The sequence below is a fragment of the Poecilia formosa genome, unplaced genomic scaffold (assembly GCF_000485575.1).
Source record: "Poecilia formosa unplaced genomic scaffold, Poecilia_formosa-5.1.2 Scaffold755, whole genome shotgun sequence".
NCBI classification, from domain to species: Eukaryota; Metazoa; Chordata; class Actinopteri; order Cyprinodontiformes; family Poeciliidae; genus Poecilia; species Poecilia formosa.
This window is the reverse complement of record NW_006800694.1, coordinates 97,354-121,112: the sequence shown is the minus strand read 5'-3', so window position 1 is coordinate 121,112 and position 23,759 is coordinate 97,354. Positions and strand designations below refer to the sequence as shown.

General features: G+C 44.1%; 3 protein-coding genes and 1 pseudogene across 3 annotated transcripts; 3 read left to right on the top strand and 1 right to left on the bottom strand.

The window, feature by feature from the left end:
* Positions 1 to 921: 921 nt before the first annotated feature.
* On the bottom strand, positions 922 to 4,031 carry srp19 (signal recognition particle 19). Its single transcript, XM_007543041.2, has 5 exons — positions 3,815 to 4,031; positions 2,547 to 2,622; positions 2,382 to 2,453; positions 2,180 to 2,288; positions 922 to 1,235 (listed from the first exon to the last, which is right to left on the bottom strand). The coding sequence occupies exons 1-5, from the start codon at positions 3,850 to 3,852 to the stop codon at positions 1,105 to 1,107; spliced, it is 426 nt and encodes a 141-aa protein (XP_007543103.1). The 5' UTR covers positions 3,853 to 4,031; the 3' UTR covers positions 922 to 1,104.
* Positions 4,032 to 4,631: 600 nt separating this feature from the next.
* LOC103131405 (serine/threonine-protein phosphatase 2A catalytic subunit beta isoform) lies at positions 4,632 to 11,680 on the top strand. Its single transcript, XM_007543039.2, has 8 exons — positions 4,632 to 5,013; positions 8,321 to 8,359; positions 9,297 to 9,467; positions 9,762 to 9,935; positions 10,022 to 10,111; positions 10,179 to 10,340; positions 10,527 to 10,645; positions 11,000 to 11,680. The coding sequence occupies exons 1-8, from the start codon at positions 4,912 to 4,914 to the stop codon at positions 11,070 to 11,072; spliced, it is 930 nt and encodes a 309-aa protein (XP_007543101.1). The 5' UTR covers positions 4,632 to 4,911; the 3' UTR covers positions 11,073 to 11,680.
* A 745-nt stretch (positions 11,681 to 12,425) lies between these two features.
* Positions 12,426 to 15,437, top strand: shld3 (shieldin complex subunit 3). Its single transcript, XM_007543038.2, has 3 exons — positions 12,426 to 12,528; positions 13,682 to 14,223; positions 14,993 to 15,437. Exons 2-3 carry the CDS (start codon positions 13,762 to 13,764, stop codon positions 15,194 to 15,196), a joined length of 666 nt encoding a protein of 221 aa, XP_007543100.1. The 5' UTR covers positions 12,426 to 12,528; positions 13,682 to 13,761; the 3' UTR covers positions 15,197 to 15,437.
* Positions 15,438 to 16,892: 1,455 nt separating this feature from the next.
* Positions 16,893 to 23,759, top strand: part of LOC103131403 (phosphatidylinositol 3-kinase regulatory subunit alpha-like) — a 19,909-nt pseudogene continuing 13,042 nt past the window's right edge.

Here is a 23,759-nt window from a genome sequence, read left to right as displayed (position 1 = left end):
AAAATGGTTGAAGGACAACCTCAACCTCACAGGGACAGTAACTCCATCTCAGCCTGTCGATGGCACAAAAACAAAGTGCAGCACAAAGAATTTGTCCTGGTTGCATCATACGAACAATGTGCAGGATGAAAATGTATTGAAATAAATTGACTGGAGAAAATCTGTAACACTCAAAACTGCATTAGTCCAGAAATTAGAATGCATCTTTCCTAAAATAATGGTCTGTCATTTTTTGCTAAAAGTTTTTTTTCTTTCGCTTTTCTTCCAAAAATCACTTTTGGCAAAAAATGTCGATTGTTTTAGAAAGATGAGGACATGTTATGCTGGTTGGATCATCTCTCCTGATGGAGCATTTATTTGTTCTCAAACATCTCCAAGCTCCTCTGACTCTCCTTGCGCCAGCTCAGGTAAAAAGCAGGACAGACTGAGTTGCTTCAGAGCATAGAGGGGTTGGTTCACCATCAGCTGACTCACTCGGCTTTCTGAAACTAAAAACCCAGGAATGAAATCTGCCTGAAATGGCCCTGAGGACCGTTTCTGCCTCAGTGCTGCCCTCTAGTGTGCAAACAGTCCAACTACCACACAGTCAGTTTGATTTTCCTGTCCAACAGAAAATGACCACAGAACGGCCTGGTCAACGTCTGGTTCCTTAAGGTTTGGTTTTTATTATTTTTGGTTAGGTTTTGTTCACGACAATTTAAAAAAATAATGCTTTACTGTAATTTTGCAGTTTTCTAGTATTTTATAAAGAAATTTAAACAGAAAACTTTTAAATTTGCTGTAAGAATTTAATCTCCAGCATGAAAATGAAAAAAATGTAAACTCCAATCAGTTAAAGGTTCAGTTTGTTCTCATCTTTCTGTAGGAAGATGAATGATGATGTCTGACTAAATGACAGAAACCAGGAGATGAAATGAAACGTTTAAAGATGTGAAACAAACGTTTTATTCTGCTTCTCCTGCTAAAGAACTGAAACATTTACCATGAATTCTGCAGAAGATATAAAACTTCCAGGAAAAATGAAAACAAGCAGCTGGAGTTTCAGGATTTAGTTCAGTCCAACGTCAAACTCAGATTCAACCTCAAGAAGAAGAAAGTCTGAGGTCATTTCTTCTTCTTCTTGCTCTTCTTGCCCCCGTCGCCCTGCTGGGCGCTGCTGTCACTTCCTCCGCTCTTCTGGGTTCGAGTTTTTAGTTTGGGGATCATCTCAGCGACGTAGAACATCACGTCCTTCCCTGGACAGAAGAACCAGACAGAACAACGTTACGTTTGAACCGAAACGGGTCGGTTCTGATCCGGTTCTACTGCAGAAGATCAAAGTTACTGAAAACTTTACATCCAGTCCGGCATTTACAGGCTGGAGGATAAAAACCAGAACCAGGAGAGAAAATAGAAGTCATGATGCTAATTCAGTTAGCATCATTAGCTAACTTTGAGCTGAAAATTACCTTAGCAGAACCAACTATTAGCTCGCCTTTAGCATTAGCTTCAGCAGAGCTAATGTTTCTGATTCGTGCTTTAGAGTTAGCGCAGCAGCCGGGTTCAGACCAGAACCAGCAGCCGGGTTCTGACCAGAACCAGCAGCCGGGTTCTGACCAGAACCGGCAGCCGGGTTCAGATCACGGTCTGGGTTTGGATCTTCTCCAGATGTTAGAGGAACACGGCCATGTCTTCTCACAACGACGATTTAAAACCGCATTATAAAGCCTGGCTGAGGAAGAGGAGGAGGAAGAGGGTGAGGAGGAGGAAGAGAGTGAGGAGGAGGAGGCTGAGGAAGATGGTGAGGAAGAGGGTGAGGAGGAGGCGGCTGAGGAAGAGGAGGATGGGGAGGAAGAGGAGGAGGAAGAGGGTGAGGAAGAGGAGGCTGAGAAAGATGGTGAGGAAGAGGGTGAGGAGGAGGCGGCTGAGGAAGAGGAGGATGGTGAGGAAGAAGAGGAGGAAGAGGGTGAGGAGGAGGCTGAGGAAGAGGAGGAAGGAGAGGAAGAAGGAGGATGGTGAGGAAGAGGAGGATCCAGCTGCTGGGCAGAACCAGAGGCTGAAGGAGAGATGAGGAACCAGAAGCGTCTCTGATGGATGGAGGAGGTTCTGAGGTTCTGGTCGTTTCCAGCGAATCAAAACCTTCCAGAGTTTTAGAGTCTGAGCTGCAGGACAGGAGAAGCGCCACCTGCTGGACACTCACGGGATCTGAACTTGTCCTGACACAGACTGCCGTCCGTCTGCTTCAGCTGGACTCTGACCCGACCTCTGAACTGGACGTCCCGGTTCCACTCCCTGGGATGCATCTTGTTCTGGAAGACAAACGGAACCAGAACAGAACCAGGACGGATCAGGCGCCGTGTTTGGACCCGGGAGCGTCTGTGAGGGAGGCGGTCGGGTTCTACCTCCACGTAGACGTTCATCCCTGCAGCCGTCAAAACGTCACGGATCTCTGCGCAGGACGGGTTCTCCACCGCCTGGAGACAAAACAGGAGCAGCCGGGTCAGCTGCCTGTCGGAACCGGGTCGGAACCAGGTCAGCGCCTCAGCTGCCCTGACAGAAAGACAAACCTTCTCTGTGGGGATCCTGCGGCCCTCAGCCAGCGTCTTCTTGCTGTTGATGTAGACGGGATAGACGCAGATGAACCTGAAACAATCAGGTCTGACATCAGCAGCTTCAACGTTATGGTTAAAAGATGTTTACATCATAAAACCTTAAATTTATCCTAAAAATCATTAACTCGGTTGTTTTGTGTGACTTGCAGCTTTGACATGTTGTGGTTCAGGAAACTTTTAATCAAACTACAGTCAGTCCAACACACAGCAGCTCTGATTTGTTCCAAATACACAAATTAATTAATTAAGTTTTGGCTTTTTTAGAAATATTGTATCCAAGATACCAAATAACCAACTTTTATTTAGCCAAGTTTTAATACAAGACTTTAAAAACCTGTTTTACTCTTTCACCAAGCAACAGGAATGTTGGACAAACGACTGGAACTCACTTCTTCATCTGTTTTAATGTAAAAAGGTTTTTAAAAGAGCTTCATTATTTAATCATGACCTTTTAACATATTGATCACATCGAGACTGAATCAGGTTGTCTGACCGAAGCGAAATAAATCAGGTCCAAATATAAAACCCTGAGGCGCCCCACAGCATTATATTAATTATATATATGTGTGTGTGTGTGTGTGTGTGTGTTAAAATAGCCCAAATCATCAGTGAAACATCAAATATAAGATATTGATCACTTTCTACCAGAACTAAATAAAAATATTTCTGTTTAGTTGTTTAATAAATTTTAATTCAGTGAAGTTTTCTACAGTAGATCCTGTTGGATGGAGACACGAGAGAAACTTTATGTGGTTAAAGAAAAACCTTAAAGCCTCTAAACGCCACAATGAATTCAGAGAGAAAAACCTGGAGGTTCAAACAGACTTCCTGAAGGAAAAGGGAGATGCTTTCATTCAACTTTTAACAATTATCCCACATTTAAAAGAAGATAAGTTTGAAATTCGGAGTAACATCGGAAGGATATGTGGTTATGATCCTGAAACACAATAAAACGAAGAAGAGATCATACACGTCATGCTAAGGAGCTCAGAGCCAAGCCAAACTTTATGGAAAACCACCAGAGTTTGTATCTCCGGTGAGCTAAAATCAAAAATAATGTATGCCGAATTACAGAGAGAAGTTTGTATCGACCTGTTTGCAGAAATGAGAGCAATTATCCAATAAAGGCGAGCATTTTCTGTTGTTTTATTAAATCCATCAGGGCTTCTAGGGGGTTTCAGCTGGTTGAGGAGCTAGCTCCATTTAGCTTTAGCTGTACTTACCTCTCTTTATCAGCGGGGTTTTCAGTCAGATGAGCCATAGTTGGAGTTAAAGCTACACCAACAACAGGACCAGTTTGATCTAAGCTCTCAACTCATTAAAGTCACGTAAAGAATGATAAATTATTCCAACAGCAGCTAGCTGCGGTAAACACGCAGCGGACTGGAAGCTAATGGCTTCTTCTTCAAGCTTAGTGTGGTCAGTGAGACACCCTGGCAGCTTCTTACTGCCACCATGCGGCGACATGGAAATTCACAACGGATTCCTACTAAACTACAGAAATAGAGCCAGGATAAAAAATAATGTTTCTCTCTTCTTATTTGTTCACACACTTGGTTGTTCTAATACTATTTTCTATCTGCTGAAACTGCTGCATAATTCTGAGTTAGTTAACTCAGGTGAATGTAGAGTTAACAGTAGATATGATCACTGAAAGTTTAGTGGGTTTTTTTTTAAGTAGAATAGATGTCCTTGGCATGTCGTTCAGCTGCACATTTCCAGTGATAAATCTTATGCTTTTTGGCTGAATTTTTAAATTTGATAGACAAATTAGACAACCTTCTTTTACGAAGAAGGTTGTCTAATTTTAATTTTTTTTTATTTTTTTAAATAAAAAATGTTTTTTTTATTTAAAAAAAAAACTATTTTTTTTTTTATAATTGAACAGGCTGTTCTAACCCTATTCACTTTATTTTGCCATAAGCCAGTTTTACTAAGCTGTCTCCAAACCAGTCAAAATGCTATTTTATTTTCACGCCCTCTCCACGTAGCGTCGCTGCTGAGTCGAGTTTGCGCGATGCTAAAGTACCCGGATGTTATTGCAGCTAGCTCTTTTAGCCTCTGCGACGCCGCTCCGTTCTGCCGCATCGGGGACTTTCGATGCGTTTCGCTCCCGCAGCTCTCAGAAACAGTTTTTAATGTCGGGAAGTTAACACACCTGGTTTATAATGACAGAAGTTATCTGAAGGTATCGATATTTTTCGGTGTAGTTGTTGAATTTGTTCGCTATTTGGCGGGACTGGGTTTGGTATAACAATACGCGGAGCTGAAGCCAGGAGCTGAAACGCAGATCGGTTCGGTTTTTACCACAGCTGCCGTCATGGAGGATAAAACTTTTACTAAAGAGTTAGACCAGTGGATTGAGCAACTCAACGAGTGCAAGCAGCTGACAGAAAACCAAGTCCGGACGCTTTGCGAGAAGGTAGGTACTCCCGTCTGATTCCACTGACCTCCATTTCATAGTAGGCCCCAGCGGCTCGGTCTAATTCCTGGAAAAGCAGTAACGTTGACGGTTTTTGGCCCAGTTTTAGAGCAGCCACACGGAGCTCGACGGTGTTTGTGTACCTTGTTGAATATAAATCACAGCCAGTCTTTCAGGTTTTCTAGGTAAAAGTGTATTTGTGAAGATATTTATGAAACCACAAATTAAAAACTGACGGGCCGAAAATGCGCACCCTGTTTACCCATCAAATAGACGCAGCCCATTTTACCGTCCGTTAATTAAACAACTAGATTTTCCCTTTCCTTATCCGCTGAAACGCCCTTATTTCCAGAATGTATTGGTTTTAGAGGCTAAGTGACCAGCGGATCGGTTAATGTGACGTCGTACTGCTCTCCACCGCACCCTGCCCGGATCGATCAGAGGTTTTATTGCGTAAAGCTCCCAGGCTTTAGACGGCTCCACCGGGTTGCTGCAACAGAAATAAATTTAGAGCCTCTCAGCTCTGAATCATCGTCTTTATGAATCCCTGTAATAAACCCAAACATACCGCTTTCTGAAAAGTGTGGCAGGATGTTTCTGGCTGTCTATCCATGAATGATGGACACCAGGAGACGATCAGCTGCGCTGGTTGAAGAAGGAACAGGCCAGATATAAGATCTGGAGTTTTATTCCAGGGAAAATAAAACATGTTTCATATTTAAAAGATTTACGGTATAAATCTAAACTCAGTCGTTTTACAACAACTTTAAGCAATATTTCATCATATTTCCACCATGATGTCATAGTTTCAGTTGAACTTCATGGGATTGATCAGCTGATTGGATCTGGTCTATTAAAGGAGAAACTTGAATAATGAAGAGCTGCAGATTTTATCTAGAGGCTTATTGTTCTTACTAGGCTTTTTCACTAATTATTAAAATTACTTCTGTGTGTAATAATTATTGTACTCCAACTTAACTTGAATAATTAACTCTGTCATAATTAATAGTGTGAATTACTGCTTTGACTACAACTGATCAGTTATCTGTACTGGTTGATTAAAGTTGCATTAATGGTAGAACTGGTTGGTCGTTCTCTGCATCTATAAGCAACAGGAACATAAATCGAATGAACTCCCAAACAGGAAACGTTTTGCTGTTTTTGGTTTCCAAGGAAACGGCAAACTCTCCTCTATTCATGGATATCTCTGGGGAATGAAATTTATTCACATTAATTTTTAAAACATTAGAGAGAAACTGCAGCTCCTGAAGCTAAATTGTCTAAACAACGCTTGTTAACGCGCTATTGGCTGGCGTCAGTCGTTTCCTTGGTGTTGATTGGCTGAACCCTGACGAGCCGCTGTCAGGCTGTAGATGTTAGCTTCTGCTGCAGAGCAAATACGGTTTCCAGTCTGCGTATTAATTAGGGGTGCACCGATTTATCAGCCAGCCAATTTATTGGTGCCAATTTCCTTAATTTTGGGAGATTGGTGATCGGCCGATTTGTATTTTTTAAATTTTTCTTTTGGTACATGTGAAGCCGATCTTATCCCCCCGATGTTGTCAGTGTCGGCACAGGTCTAAAATTCAACTGCTGTGCTTTTGTTTTCTCCTGTTAGACAAACCGGCCGACCAGGTCATGTCTGCACATTTAGTCACCCCACTGTTTCCAATTCAGCAACTTTCCTGTTATATTGATCAACATTTCTGACAAAGAAACATGGTATCAGCCAAAATCATATTCGGTAAGTTAGGCTTTTTAAAAGATGGGTAATCGGCGATCGGCCAGAAAACTGCAGTCGGTGCAGACCTGGTATTAATGCATATCATGGTAGGTTTGGAGTTTGAACTTTTAAAAAGTCATGTTTAGGGTCTCCAGCAGATTTTGGTATTCCTAAAAATGATTTGATGTCAGCAACAAAAACAAACTCATGAATGAACTCAGAAGGTTAGAGCCATGATTTATCTGGAGAAAAGAACCGCTCCCTCCATCTGTGGAAAAGAAACAGATGAGAAAAAGATATTTTTGTTTAAAGTTTAATGAAAACATTAAAGAACAAAGAAATTCATATCTGAAGCTGAATGTGTAATATAGATCTATATGAAACAGATCTGTTTATCAGACTGAACATGAACCAGGAGGCGGCGGCCATGTTGGGCTGACACTGAGCGACTCCCATCCAGCCTGATTGTTCTAATAACCAGAAATATGATCAACTATAATAATCTCTGATCATCTGTAATAATCTATAATAATCTCTGATGGTCTCGGTTTGGTCCTGTTGTGTTTCCAGTCCTAAAGGTCAGTTGAGGACGTATTATTTACACGTTCATAAATGAATAACAGTCTGAAAACATCAAACCTGCAGAGAAAACCACGTTTGTCCTCTAAACACCAGCAGGTATAAGAACCAGTTTTACTATAATTAATAACTGATCTATTGATCACATGTGTATTGATTGATGGGACGAGTTCAGAACTGTTGATGCACCAGAACCTCTGAGTAGTTTATAAAACATCAAATGGTTCTGAACGTGAACATCAGGTCAACATGTTCCTGTTTTATTAGTCATATCAGCGTTGGTAAAGCAGCCCACATGTTTTCCTCAGTTCAGTTAAAAACATCCAGTACTGGTTGCCACGGCAACGGCTGATCAGTCTGACGGCGGTTTGATTCCCCATAAAATCATCACAAGTTTAGATTGAAGCAAATTAAAAATACATTTTTTAAATAAAGACTCTCAGAGAGGGAAGGTGGTTCTGACCCGACCCAACCCGGATCAGAACCTCAGTTTGTTCCTTCAGCTCTGGAGGGAAAATAAAGCGTTCATCAGCTGAACTGTAAATAATTCCTTTTATTCCCCTAAATGAGTCAAACAGAGAATGAAGGAAAATTAATCCAATAAATCTCAGATGGCAGCAGATCTGTGTTTATTATGGGATGTTTGATTGGCTCCAGTACAACCTGACTGACTGATCGGCCAATCAGACGCGTTGTCGGCCATGTTTGTTTTGATCTGAGGCTCAGGAAAGCCGACTGTCATCCTCATGATGCAGCTTTTAATAAACAGGTTAGAAAATAAAGACTAAATAATAGTTTGTTTTGCTGGTTAGTCATAATAATATTTAATATTTCATCACCATTTGAAAACAAAGTGTCATGACCAGCTTTATGTCCTCCATGGGTGGTTTCCATGGAAACGGGTCGTTCTGACCCTGGAGCTGAAGGACGTGATGAAGTTGTGTGATGTGATTGATCCATATCCTGATATTGATTTTTGATCTTCTGATTGTGTTTTCCTTTCAGGCGAAGGAGATTCTGACCAAGGAGTCCAACGTCCAGGAAGTGAGTTAATTTCTCTGAACCGGTTCTGGTCACAGCGATCCAAACGGGTCTGGACAGAACCAGAACCTCTCAAACATTTTATTTCTCTGATGTCACTTTTCTGTTTCTGAGAAACATTTTAGTTTTTCTGACTGAATCGACATTTTTAACGTGTTCAGTGCGTTTCCTTGGAGACGGGACAGCGGTCTATTAAAGGTTCTGGAAGAACCGGCTGCTCCGGCAGGAATAACAGCGGTGTCTGGGAGTAACCCCCCCTGCAGGAAGAATGTAGAACTACATCTGATTCTGTCTCTAAAATTAAACATTAAATAATTTTTATTGTTTTTGAAAAACACAACAGACTTTAGTTTCAGTTCAGAAATGATCTGAACTTGGTTTAAAGCTAGGAATTAATCTGAATGATGAATTGATTATTGAAATAATTTGGTCATCTAAATTCACTTTAGGCAATAAAATGTTTTCTTGACAAAGGGAATTAAATTATTAGCTCTGATCTTTCAATGTTTTTCTAATATTGTCTAAAAAGCTTTAATTGGTAAAATGAAAAATCTGCAGAACATCGGCTTTTAAATCTGAATTCACTGCAGATCTGTGAAAACTGATTTTAATTAATAATTTACTGCATTTAGAACCTTGTTGGGTTTGGGTCACAAGAACCATATCTGGTTCTGTTCTGGAAGTTTGAACAGCTGGAATCAGAAAGAGAATCAGCTGATTTATGTAGTTATTAATATTAAACATCTGAAGCTCCAGCGTCTTTTTCACTGTTGAGCCTTAAAGCCGTTAGTCTGGTTTCTGTAGCGGTGGGAGGCGGCCATGTTTCCCAGGTTGTTGTGTCTGATGGTGGGAGGCGGCCATGTTTCCCAGGTTGTTGTGTCTGATGGTGGGAGGCGGCCATGTTTCCCAGGCTGTGTCTAACGCTCCGCCCCCTCTCCAGGTGCGATGCCCGGTGACGGTGTGCGGCGACGTTCACGGTCAGTTCCATGACCTGATGGAGCTGTTTAAGATCGGAGGGAAGTCTCCCGACACAAACTACCTGTTCATGGGCGACTACGTGGACAGAGGCTACTACTCTGTGGAGACGGTCACCCTGCTGGTCACGTTAAAGGTAACGCTGCCTGCTGGACAGAGGTCAGAGGTCGTCCTGCAGCTTTACTGCTGCTCCTGTAAAATGATTAGAGTCCAGAGCTGCTGCAGGAAGTGATGTCAGACAGGAAGAGCAGCTACTGGTGACCTCAGAATCGCTGAGTCGTCATCCAGACTGCTTCCTGGAACACAATCACTGCCTCAGGCTCTGATGCGTTCACTGAGCAGGAACAGAGTCAGATTTTTCAGTTTTTGACCTGATTGGCTGTAACTGTGCTGTAACGGAGCCTTGACCTCCGCTGGCCTCGCCCTCCAGGTGCGCTTCCCGGAGCGGATCACCATCCTGCGGGGGAACCACGAGTCCCGGCAGATCACACAGGTCTACGGCTTCTACGACGAGTGCCTGAGGAAATACGGCAACGCCAACGTGTGGAAGTACTTCACAGACCTGTTCGACTACCTGCCGCTCACCGCGCTGGTGGACGGCCAGGTGAGGGCGCCGGCGAGGCGGGGAGGGGCGCCAGCGGGGGGCGCTGTGGTGTTAGCCTAAAGCTAACGTGTTCCTGTCTGCTCCAGATCTTCTGTCTCCATGGAGGCCTGTCTCCATCCATCGACACTCTGGACCACATACGGGCCCTGGACCGCCTGCAGGAGGTCCCACATGAGGTACGCGTGCCCCCAGTTTGCCCCCCGTACTCCCTGTCTGCCCGCTGTAACTGTCTGTGTCCCTCAGGGCCCCATGTGCGACCTGCTGTGGTCCGACCCGGACGACCGCGGCGGGTGGGGCATCTCCCCCCGCGGCGCCGGCTACACCTTCGGCCAGGACATCTCAGAGACGTTCAACCACGCCAACGGCCTCACGCTGGTGTCCCGCGCCCATCAGCTGGTCATGGAGGTAACGGGTCGCCACGGCAACCACACTACTTAATATTGTTAAGCAGATGTTGTGTGAACGACGTTGCGTTTTGTTTGGTTGGAGGATGAAATGATGGAGTCGAAGTTAAACGTGCAGAATATCAGAGATCTGAGCGTTAGAGCGGAGAACGATGCGTTCAGGGTCTGATTCTGCTCCGTCCATCAGGGCTACAACTGGGGCCACGACAAGAACGTGGTGACCATCTTCAGTGCTCCCAACTACTGCTATCGCTGTGGCAACCAGGCGGCCATCATGGAACTGGACGACACCCTCAAATACTCTTTGTGAGTCGACCGAGCGAAGAGCTGCAGGAAGTTCACCTATTCAGGACTGAAACTATTATTAATCTGCATTCTAATGAATAAATTAGATTATTTAATGTGCCAATTATTTTTATCCACCAAATTGATCGTATCTGAATAATCAATTACTAATCAGCTAATATTGAGTAATTCCTCCTGAGATGAAAATTACACTAATAGATATTATAACATTTTTATGTTCATTTTATTTTTATTCTAATAAACTTTCAGGTTATTTAACTTTTATTTTTTGCATATTTGAATGAACTGAATGTTTTAGTATTTTTTCATGTCACTTCCTGTCAGCTGATGGTAACTGAATGTTTTCGTCCTCAGCCTGCAGTTTGACCCCGCCCCTCGCCGCGGTGAGCCTCACGTGACCAGACGCACGCCTGACTACTTCCTGTGAATGTCCCGTCCCCTTCCTGTCCGTCATCCACGAACAGCCCCGCCTCCACACACACCTTTCTCACCCCCACCCCTTCTCATTTTGGATGGAAAGAAGTTATTAATATTTCTGATGATGTTTCTGTACCAGGGTGATCCTGATTGGCTGATAAATTTTAAGCTCACAGAGAAACGACCTCCTCTGCAGCCGTGTTGTCGATATGCTGTCATTAATGCTGTGCTTCTGGGGAGAAAAACACCTAAACTATCATCTATTTTAGTTTTTTCCTTTTCCTTTCTTACATGTCTGAGAAAAACAAGATAATAAAACGACCGACGTGGACCAAATGTGCCATACTCAGATCCTTTTACAGCATCGCAGGTTTCTTTCTTCTTCTTTTTTACACCTCTCTATAACCCGACATGACGTCACCACACATCTGATGGCAAATGTGCTTTTTTTCTGTTGCAACATCATTTTAAGATTTAAAGATATAGGAACAAAAAAGTTTGCTTCAAGTAGTCCAGCTGTCAGTTTTAGGTGTCCAGGCTGCAGCCGGTGGTCATCTCAGCAACTATATTACTGTAAGACAACAGACGTATGAAATAAAATGTCCTATTGACAAACTACCGCAGCCTCCGTCTCTTCTTCTGCTCCCGCTGCTCTGCAGTAGCTGCGAACTACAGAATCTGCTTCATGTAGCTCAGCTGTTGTCAGCATTAAACTGAGGAAAAACCTCCAGTAGCAGTCAGTGATTCAACAGAGAGAGGCCTCTGACTGAAGACTTGCTGTATCCTTCCAGCTGCACAGCGTCCAGAACCAGAGGGAATAAATGTCCAAACGGCAACAAGAGCGAGAACAAATCAGGACCAACCTGCTGCCACCGGGGCGGAGCTGTTCTACAGTCCACAATGAGTAACTGGTTGGACTGGCAGCATTTTCACTGGAACTGCTAAGAGGTGCAGCTGATTGTTGGAACTTTAATGTTAACTGAACACACCAACCAGAGGAGACATGGCTGCTGCAGCTGAGCTGCTTCCACAAACTGCTGCCAGAAATCCACAGAGACCAGAATACAGAGTACAGATGGTCTGTCAGTGGAGACATCAGGCATACCAGAAAAGATCTTACAAAATAAGTTACAAATACACCTACTAAAAATAGCATACTTGGGTTCTAAGAAAAGACTAAGCCTATTTAAAAGAATTTTATTGAAAGTTCAACTAATAAAATGCCTCTGAAAAATTTAAAACCAACATTTTCTTTTAATCAGCTACCTTGTTCTAGTAGGTTGTCTGCCTCTTTTGCCCTTCCCAACATGGCGGCCCCGCCGAGATCAGCAGACTCTTAGACATAATATAAGAGCAGACTTCCGGTGAAGCTGCTGGAATACGGAAAACTCGCGAGATTTCTCGTGAAGCGACGTCAACTTCCATGATGGCGTCGGTTGTTCGTGTCTAGAAACCAAGTTGGTCTGGTGAGTATGAAACATGAAACATAAAACATGGCTGCTCTGTTTATGTACCAGCTTAGCTTCATGTTTGCTGGTTTTGGCTCGTATGAAGGTTTTTCCTGAGCCAATAATAATCTGTTAGCATGCTAACGGCTAAACAAGCTATAAACATTAGCTCTCAGAGGCTCTTGTGTTGCTGTTTTTACAACTGTTATCGTGTTTATTATTGTTTCCAGCTGAAATCAGTTCTACTACAACATCAGAAATATTGTGTTATGGGAATCAAAACAAGGTTAAAGTTAACTGCTGTTTTTTTAGCCGCCGTAACCACAGAGACTAGAAAGGATCGTCTGCTGTGTGTTTAGTTCTTTGTTTGTTTATTGTTGTTTTTTCTTCCTCTTTTAATCACCTATATTCACAAAAATATCCCAGTTTTTGTCGGTAACACCTACGTTTTAGATTGTTTATCTGTGCTACAAAACCTTTCTCATGCAGCTTTATTTTTTAAATATTGACTGTTGACACAACATCTTGACATTACCCACCCCGGCCACAAGGTGGAGGACTTTTAACACAACTGAGGCCCGTTCAGTCTGTAGCCTTTTATTTCTGCATCAGCAGCAAACTGATCCTCCAGAATAAAAATAAAATAGAAGCTAAAATATTTTGTAAATCTTCTTTTTTAAAAGTCGAGTTCATAGGGACGGACGGGACGTGATAAAACTTAACACGATATTTGATGGTAATAATTCGATAATGATAAAAGGTACGATAAAACCTTTACAGTTTTTAGGTAGTTGTTTGACACGGTGCTCATTCTTCCACAGATACTGCTCTAGGAAAACACATTTAATTTTTCTTTGGGATCAATAAAGTATGTTTGAATTTAATAGCTATTTGTAATACGCTTCTTTACCACAGAGAAGTTCAGTTAATGTCACTAAATTGCTCAAAGTAACTCAGTTTAATTACATTTTCAAATTAATATTTATTGGTATTTATATTGAATAAACAGTGGAGAAAATACTAGAAGTAACAAACGGTCAGTTTGGGTGTTTTGAACATCATTAAATCAAAATTTTAATATACTAAATTTATCGTGATAAAAGATGTGATAATGGCCGCCTCTAACTAAGTGTTTTATGTGTGAACTAAAAGCAGTGGTGTGTTTCCTCAGCCTGTCTCTGTCTGAGCCGTCATGAGGAAGAGGAGGAAGAGGACCGCTGTCCTGTCTGTCCTGTGATCCGGTCCCTCTGGATGGACCGTGTGGTTCTGCACTACCGGCCCGGCTCGGCGCTGCGCCTCTCCGCCCTGCTGCAGCAGACCCAGAGGCTGCTGGAGCCGATGGCCCTCCGGCCGCCGCCCGCCTTCAGGCCCTGGTTCCCCCGCAGCTCCGCCAACCGCCGGCCCATCAGACCGGCCAAACTGCCTCCCCGCATCGGCCCACCAGGGGGCGCCCTCACAGAGACCCAGCCTGGGCCTATGGAGGACGCTCTCGGCCGTATCCAACCCGCGGCACCTGGAACCGGTCCAGGGACGGAAAGAGAGGTCCCGGTGGTCCGGAGGTCCTGGAGCATCTCCAGGCAGAGCGGAGTCCAGCTGCAGAGCCGCATGTCTCTGTCCAGGCGTCTCCATCGCCTGGTGTCCCTCCACCGGCTCCACCTGCGCCAGCGCGCCAAGTGGGTCATCACGCAGCAGAACTGCAGCGACCTGGAGGAGGTGAGTGGCTGCAGGGGGCGGGGCTTCCACTGGACCGACTTCCTGTCTGTTCATTTAGAGGGAAACACACAAACCCCTCCAGATGTTCTGAACACCTGGATGCTTCCAGTCCAGCTGGGCCTGAGCTGACATCAGGGACGGTTAGGCTCCTCCCACTGGGCCGTAAATCTATCCGCTTTTCTCTTTTTGAAGATTTAATTTTTGGAAATCCAGATGTTTTTCACCAGCTCACTCCTTGGGTTCGTTTAGGAGACATGAACCAACCAAGAACCATCATCTGGTTCGACGGATGATTTTTATTCATTTCAGGTGAAATTACTGAAATAAGTCTTTTTTTAAGATACCTTTTTATTGCATTTTGAATTTGGAATAAAAAAAAGAGGTTTTATTTTTAACCCTTTCTACTTTGGTGTCCTCCTCTCTGCCTGATCATAAATGTGACCCAGCAGATCAGAACCAGAATCAGATCCAGAACTCTGGCCGGTTCGTTTCTGCTGGGATTCTGGATCTTTATCAGTTTTTTATGCTGAGTTCATCATTTTTATCAGATTTCCGTCCGCTCAGCGTTTCCGTCTCTGTTTACGGTTACATCACCTTTGACCCTGAACTGGGTCAGGCGATCACTGAGGTCTGGTTCCTGTGTGATGCTGGACGGATTTAGGTAATAAGATAAAAACCAGTCTAGTTCCGATCCGTCCGTGTTTCCCTGCAGTGATCGTCACCAGGAAACATTTTCTGAAACTGATGATGAAACTGTCTGTCCCTCCAGGCGTGGCGCTGCCTGAGCCGCTGCCTGAGCCGCTCCGGGTTGCCGACCTGCAACGCCAACATCCAGCGGGAGCGGGCGGAGATCTGGGTGTTCTGCGACGTCCTGCACTGTGAGCAGGTGGGGCGCCACCTGAAGGACGAGCTGCGGCTGGCGGGTCGGATCCACCTGGCCGTCCACCGACTGGGGAACATCTTCAGCATGTAGACCGGGTCCGGCTGGACAGAACCACCAAACAGGAAACAACCAGCAGCAATAATGTGGCTTATTTAGCTCAGCATGCAAGGAAAGATGGGGACTCATTTTCCTCATTCATTCATTTATGAATGCCACACCTTCATAATGCATAAAGTAGCAAGATAAACATTTAGTGTGCAACATAAATGTTTAGCTAGTTAGCTAAACATATAGGAGTACATTTAGCTGGCTGACTGAATATTAGCTACCAGGCAGTGGCGCAAAAAGTGGCTATGCAGCGCATAGGGGCGCTGCACCAGAGGGGGCGTCAAAACCCCGTCTGGAGGGGGCGGCGCCCCGATGATGCCTTCGCATACACTTCACCGCGCCCTTACGCTCCTTCACATGTAAATGTAGCGAGTTTTACCTTTCACGTGTCTTTGTCTCGGGGGGTAAACATGTTTTCTATGCTCCTTTACCCTTCCGTACCTTCCTTGGGGGCAGGGGGCGCCGATTTCTGTTTTTGCATCCACCTGAATAATATGTAGTTGCGCCCCTGCTGCCAGGCTACATATTTTCAAAATGAAGTGACTCCCTGTGACATTTATAGATGAATGAATGATGTGGTTAAATTATGGCTGTGAAAGAAACCCTCATTTGTTTCTCTCCATGATCGGACCAATAACCCAGATTATTGCTGCTGGTTCTTTCCTTTACATGTCGGTTCAGTGAGTTCTGCTGGACTTTGAAGCAGAGCGTGAACCGGACCGGCAGACGTCACTTACTGGGGGGAAGGTGGAGATTTTTCTGGACCCATGAATTTTACCTGGATGAATCGATGTTTCTGCTGAATAAATCAGTTTTATTTAACTGCTGATAAACAGTTTTATCTCAGAAACATGTCAGGCTGTCTTAGTTTCCTCTTGTATAAATATTTAAATGTTTTTAGAGAATCTGTTTTTACCATCAATGAGTTGAGTTAAGATGTGGTTTGAGTCTTATGATTTCTTCTGTATTTATTAATAAACTGTTCTTAATGATTGCATTTTTGACTCTGCTATAAATAAAGCAGCTTGTTTTTCCATGAACAGCCTCTGCGGTGGCGGAAGCTGCACGCACAGCCCCGCATGATGTGCAGACGGTTTGTTCTGGAAAATCCGCAGCAGCAGTCACGTGATGCCGGAGTCTCCCAGTTTTCCTGACACAGAAATCACGCCCACGCAGCGGCTGTGGAAAGCCTGGGCTCAGCGAACACAGCAACCCCCCACTCCGCCTTTGTCTGACAGCCCTGCACGCTGCTTTAATATCTAGGTTAGCGGATGTGACGTCAGTGCCCAGCCCCCCTCCCGTGACCAGCTGTAATCTGTCTAAGCCATCTTTATAACGTTTCATCGCAGCACATGCTGGATAAACAGTAAAAAAAAAAAAAAAGAAATTACAGGTAATAATGACTGGTAATATTCCAATTTAAAACGCAGTTTGATCGTGATGCTAAGTTTCTTGACATCCTCGCCCATGCAGCTTTTATTCTGAAGGTCTCGGCGGCTCGTTTGGTTCTGCTCAAATTTCTAAGAGCAAAAATAAAGTTTCATGAAAAATCTGTGATCTAATTGTACTTTTCATCTGCCACACGACAAGTTTCGTACCAGAAACAAATATTTTTAAAGGATTTGACGACGTGATCTGTTTGGCTTCTTTTATTTTGACAGTCTACTCCGGAAGTGAGTGTGCGTAGCGACGAACTTGATGCCAGTCTGCTGTCGACAACCTGAACGGACACGGTCTTCCGATCTGCCAGCGTCTCCATCCTGAGGATTTTCGCTAAATTAACGGAATTTTTCGGTTCTGGAGAACCAGTGGAGGCGGTATCCATCATGGTGTTCAGAGTTCGGTCTGCTGGACGGTTCGGTTGGTGAAAAAGTTAAAGAACCAACAAGGTGAGAGCTGTTTTCCTTCAGCTAGCACGGTTAGCTGCTGGTTTCCTGTTTCCTGGAGCGGTTCTGGTTCGGGTTCCTGGTTCTGTCCTGGTTCTGCTGCTTCATAGAGCAGCTTTAGCTTTTAAATCCCGTGTAACATCATGGCGGCCTGCAGAAAAACAGAAACTTTAGCTTGTTTTTAGGTAAAGGACCTTAAAAAGCTGAAATGTGTCTTTAGAGACGATGGGTTCATTTTCTCTGTTCATCACCGCAGATTCGTTAAAAACTAAATATTTTATCAGAAACATTTTGTTATTATAATGTTGCTTTATAAACAATTAATTTTACGCATTTTTCTAAACTCGTCTATAAATGTATGTTTTGCATTAACAAGGTCCGTCGCATATTTAATAACCTAATATACATATAAGCTAATCGGAACATCATTTTAGATATATGTTTAAATATTTTTCAAAATTTATTTTTACACACCATCAAAACAAATGTTAATATTTTTTTTCTCAAATCTAACCAGCTTGAAACAGCGTTTATTATTATTACTATTGTTATTAGAGACAAAATGAGAAAATTTATTGTATTTTTATACCGTAAGATTATTTCCTATCCCTAAAATGTGGATTTTTTTGTGCAAATTTATTTGCAATAGGTCCCTTTGATACCTTACATGTTCATCATTACATATAAATATTAATGACAAAATATTTGGGTTACCAGTAAATAAAACTAATTTATCAAAATTTTGATTAATTAAAAAGGTTTAATTATCTATTTAAACACACAAACATGGCATTTTGAATCAAGTTGATCAAAATCAGTTGAAATATAAAAATCTGATTTTGAGAGTTGATTAAGATTCATTTTTGCTCCAATAAGGTGAAGAGAGACGAATTGCTCTGTTTACTTTCAAAGGCTTAAAGGAAAAATGACAGATTACTTAAACATACTGTGAGCTATAATAACATGTTTTACGCCATTTACATCAGTACAACTAAAGTTATGCAAATAAATATTATATTAACTCAGAAATGTCCAGGATGCAGCTGTTTAAAGCTACAGACCAAATAAATCATAAGCTAGAAATATTCAAATAAATGTCAGTGTTTTTTTTCCTGCTGTTTATTTTATTTTCTACATTTATTACATGACGGTAATAAAATTGTTTAAATGGCTCAAATAAACATCCTTGTTCCTGAAAATATACAAGCCAGGGGTCAGAGGTCAGCCTGTTTGCTCCTGCTGCCTGAAAACATGAACACGACAATCTTAAAATAAAATTCATGTTTTATTTAAAATAAGCGATTAACATTTATTTTTATTTTTAAAAACAAACAAATCATTTTCTATGTGATTTTATTTTTCTGAATTTGTTCCATTAGAACATAAAAAACTTTTTCAGCTTAAAAAATAATCTGACATAATTTAAAATTTGATCATAAAAGCTTCGTGAAGATGTTTTGATCCAACATGTCAGTCGATGTTTTTAACTGTAGGAGTAAATTTGAACCCCACAGACGTTTCCCCTAAATCAAATAAGTTCCTCTAAACCAGTGATTCACGTGTTTCTGCATGTTTTCCATCAGCTGTGATGACTCAACAACTGACGACCGTAATTATTAATAAAACAACTGGAATATCAGAAACCCACTCACAGTTTCCTGATTTCTGCCACAATCTGCCGTTTAATGGCAGAAAAGTAACTTTTATTTCTTGTGTTAAATTTGAGGAAGTTGGTATTTTACATGTTTTATCTTTCATCAAACTGATATTTTTTTTACTGTTGAGAATCTGCTGAACCGTTTCAGACTGAAAACAGCTGAAACTCGAACATCCTGGCTCCAACAGCCAATCAGACGAGGGCAGGTCTTCCTGTCTTCTTCTTCAGGTGTTTTGGGTCAGAGATGCGTCTAGAGGCAGCAGAGAGGTCGTTCTGGACGACCTCAGAAGGTCGTCATCATTTATGTGTTCAAAGAGTTGAGCAGCTAAACGACGTCCTGTGGAAACTCTGAGCAGCAGCAGGAAAAAACACAAACAGGAAGTGATTAGTCTGCTGACTCTGAGAGGTCTCTGATTGGATGACTGAGGCAGCCTATGACCTTTAACCTGCAGCAGCATGTAACCTTTAACCTCTAACCTCCAGCAATCTGTGACCTTTAACGTGCAGTTTGTCCTCCAGCCCTCCAGGTGGAGCCGTGTCCCCCTCAGATGTGTCGTGTGACCCCCGCTGACCTCCAGCTGATGCAGCAGGAAGCTGCGTGTGTGGTGGCGCGGCGCTGGGCGCAGCAGGAGGGATGACATGGAGAGCGGAGAGACGCGCGCGCAGCTGGAGACGCCATCTTTACTCTCTTCTTCCCTCTAGAAGCTCTCAGGACGTTGCAGGAACGTATTTTTCTACCGTTTTCTACCCAGAGCTGATTTTTGCTACGAGCTGTGAAGCCATATTGGACCGGCGCCGGGATGAGCTCCGAGGGCTTCCAGTACCGGGCGCTGTACGACTACAAGAAGGAGCGGGAGGAGGACATCGACCTGCGCGTGGGGGACATGCTGCTGGTCAGCAGGGGGGCGCTGCTGGCGCTGGGCTGCGGCAGCGGAGACGAGGAGCGGCCGTCTGAGATCGGCTGGCTGCCGGGCTTCAACGAGACCACGCAGGTACCGGTTCTGACCCGCCACAGATCTGCCAGGGCCAGGAAGGGCCGGTTTCTCTGTCTGTGACCTTTAACCTTTGAGACGACGTCATTAAAGCTAACAAGTTATTGGTCCAATCAGTCCTTTGGGATTTACTGGACGTTGCCATGACGATAAATTACTAACATTAATGCAGCTCATAACTATTCATACCCAACAGATTTCTGCATGGTTTTATTTATTCTGGTGTAAAGACAGAAATCTGGAAAATTACACATTTCATATTGGTTTGTTGTCAGACTGGGACTGAAACGCATTTATTCTGATTAATTAATTACATTAAAAATTTAACAGTCACATTTTTCTTTTCATATTCAACAGTTCCAGCGGGAACCTTTGTGTTCCAGTGTTTCTGGTACGCCTGTAAATCTGACACACCATAATAAACACTCAAAGATGAATAAACTTTTAATTCTGATGAACATTTAACTCTGGAACATTTAGACGTTTAAAATAATCAAAAATAAACAAAACAGAAACGACAAATAAATGAATTAGGACTGTAAGCAAAATGAAACCATTTTTACTTGAGACCCAAACTCCAGACTTTCATCGACCTGTTTTCAGTCGAAAGAGAAAAATGATCATTAATGCAAATGGAAATGAGTTTTTTTCATTTATTAATTGATTTATTGATTATTGTTTCAGGTTTAAACACGTCCAGCTTCATTTCTGACCTCTCAGTGTCTCTGTTGCTGAGCTCACATCTGTTTGATCCATAAATTAGCAGCAAAATGGATTTTGGGTCAGAACCGCTCAGTCGGCCTCTGTCTGGTTCTGGTTCTGGTTCTGGCAGGAGAAAGGCGACTTCCCAGGAACGTATGTGGAGTTCGTCGGCAGGAAGAGGATGTCCCCGCCCACTCCGAAGCCCCGCCCACCCAGACCGCCATCCGCCGCGTCCGTGAGGACCGACTCAGAGTCAGAGGGTGAGTCCAGCTCCCAGGTTCTGGTTCTCTGTGAGGCCCGGTCCAATCAGACCTTCTGCAGCGACCCGGACCGTCCCAGCTGCTGTTTAGTCAGGGCTGCGGTTGCTGACTGATCACAACTGACATTCTGCTGCCGTCAGCGCAGCACAGGAAGTGTGTGTGTGTGTGTGTGTGTGTGTGTGTGTGTGTGTGTGTGTTTTCTGTCGTTACCTGCCTGTTCCACAGAACTGCTGCTCTTCCTCCTCTGGTTTCCTCTCAGAAACGAACATGTTGCAGGTTTTAGCTCTCTGCCTTTCTATGACCAGCTGCATTTTGTTTCCATGGAGACGAGGAGAGCTTCGTCAGCTGGGCCTGCAGCAGCTTCCTCCATCAGAACCGGGTCGGGTTGGGCTCTCCAGGCTCAGCAGCTCATTCAGAACTCGTCGTGTTATCGATCGTCTGCTGGTTTATCTGCATCCGTTTGGTTCCTTCCTGCTCGGTTTGAGCAGCAAAATGGTTTTATGTAATTTGACCAGAATCCCCACAGCTCCATTATTCAGTTCGTTTCTGTTTCACTTGTCAGAAACTTTTCACTTTCTGAACATCCTGACACTGCTGGACATCGCTAACTGAACCGCTAACTGCGCTAACACGAAGCCCTGATCATAAATACTAGTTTGGTGTATGCTAATGCGCTACACCAACACAGTATTTAGCAAAACCTAATGCTAAAGTGCTACACCAACATGATACTTAGCTAATGCTAAGACCTTAGCATTAGCTCTGCTCAGTGCTGCGTTGGTATTTAGCATTAGCTAAGTGCTAAATCCTAATGGCTCATCATCAACAGAGCAGCTTTAGCACTGTTAGCTTAGCTTTACTAGCATCTGCTGCCTGAAAGTCAGAGATCTGGGCTTAGTCTGATACTCATACAGAACCGAGCCATCAGAACCAGAACCTGGCTCTGTTTATCCAGACGTTCTCTGTTAGAACCTTTGGACCAGACGGCGCTGCTCGTCTGGGTTCCAGAACCTCCATGTTTGACTCTTTGTGTTTGTTGCTCAGGTTTGGTTCTGCCGGACCTGCCAGAGCAGTTCGGACCTCCAGACACGGCGCCGCCGCTCCTCAGCAGACTGATGGAGCTCATAGAGACCAAAGGTAGGCCCAAGCTGCAGAACCGGGTCCAACCCGACCCGGTTCTGTAGCTTCCGCTGGATCGGGTCTCTCTGTGGAACTGTTCAGAACCAACAGAACCCAGTGTCTACTGGACCTTCAGCGTCTGGTCATCAGATTCCTGTTGTGTCTCTGCAGGTTCCGACAGCCCGGTTCTGTACCGCAGCATGAGTGGAGGGGTTCTGGACACCCGGCAGCTGGCCGACACCGGTGAGGAGCCAGAACCCGTCCTGCGGTCCGGCTGTGGTCCGCTCGGTTCCGTCTGACTGAGGTGCGTTTGTTTTCAGAGCCGGAGCAGCTGGACGTGCCGTCTCTGTGTGACGGGGTGGTCCGGTTCCTGCAGGACCTGCCCGGTCCGGTCCTGCCCGCCTCGCTGCAGGCCGACATGAGCCACGCCGTCCAAGGTCAGCAGAACCAGAACCGGGGCGGCCGGCGCTCCTGTCAGTCAGGCACTGGTAAAAAGTTCTGACCCGTTTTAATGCCCCTGGTTCTGTCCGCAGAGGTCCGGGACCCTGAGGAGTGCGCCCAGGTTCTGCGGGGCGTGGCGAGCTCGCCGACCTGCCCGGCCCAGTTCGGGCTGACCCTGCTCAGCGTGGTCCGGCACCTGGCCCGGCTCTGTCTGCACAGCTCCAGGAACCAGCTGAGCCCGCGGGTTCTGGCCGAGAACTTCAGCCCGCTTCTGTTCAGGCAGCCCCCTGGGTCGGTACCAGAACCCAGAACATTCCAGCAGGTCCTAGCGGTACCGCCGGGTCTCACCGGGTCTCTGTTGTTCTGTCCAGGTCTGATTCCACTCTGGATCCTCTGGTTCAGGTTCTGGAGGTTCTGATCACCAGCGAACTCAACATGACCCAAGCAGCACCAGGTAGCTCCGCCTCCTCCTGGTTCTGGTTCTGGTCCGACTCACACTAATCACTATAATCTGGGTTTCATTCAGCATCTTTTTCTCTTTCTTATTTCATAAACAAAGTTAAAGCAGTTTATCTGTGGGAGGCGTCGCCCCCTGGCGGCAGCCGGTGGTACTGCAGCTCAGAAACAAACATGGCCGCTGAACGTCTTCTCCTCTGGATGTTCGGTTTAAACTTTGTTAAAGGCTGAAGGGAGGAGCTGCTTCAGGTTAGAGGAGGATAAACTCAGGAAGTGGACTCAAGGGAAGGTTCTGGTTCTGGTTCTGAAGCCCGGCAGCACGGCGCCGTTACACAAACATCCATTAAACTGATGATCAACTGTTTCTGTTCAGATTTTCTGCTGTTTAATAACATTTAATCCTCCAGATAATATCTAAAATAATCCAGTTTAATCCCGAGAAATGGATGAACAATAATTAATATAATTTCTGATTAGATGGAAATCAGATTTTTCTGTTCATTTCCTGTTTAATCCAGTCAGATTTAATGTAATAAATTAAGGCTCAAATGATTAGTTGTGATGAATCGATTATTAAAATTCTTGTCAGCTAATTTAGTAAATAATCGTTAACTGGAGCATTCAGACTCTAAAAAGGCCAATTACTGAATAATCAATACAGCTGATGATAATTAAATCAGATCTTTAGTTTCTCACAGGATGTCGGTCACATGACCGCTGAAGCAGCAGGTCAGGATGGAGTTCACTTCCTGTTGCAGCGCCACCTGCTGGTCCCTCTGCTTCTGGTTCGGTCCAGATCAGCCGGACCGCTTCAGGTTCTGACCAACAGGTGGAGCTGCAGCTCCGACCCGCTGCTCAGGTGGACCCAGAGAGTGTGTTACTGTGTGTGTATTAGTGTGTGTATCAGTGTGTGTTAATGTGTGTCTTACTGTGTGTTTATTAGTGTGTGTTAATGTGTGTGTATTAGTGTGTTAATGTGTGTGTATTTGTGTGTGTGTGTGTGTGTATTAGTGTGTTAATGTGTGTGTATTT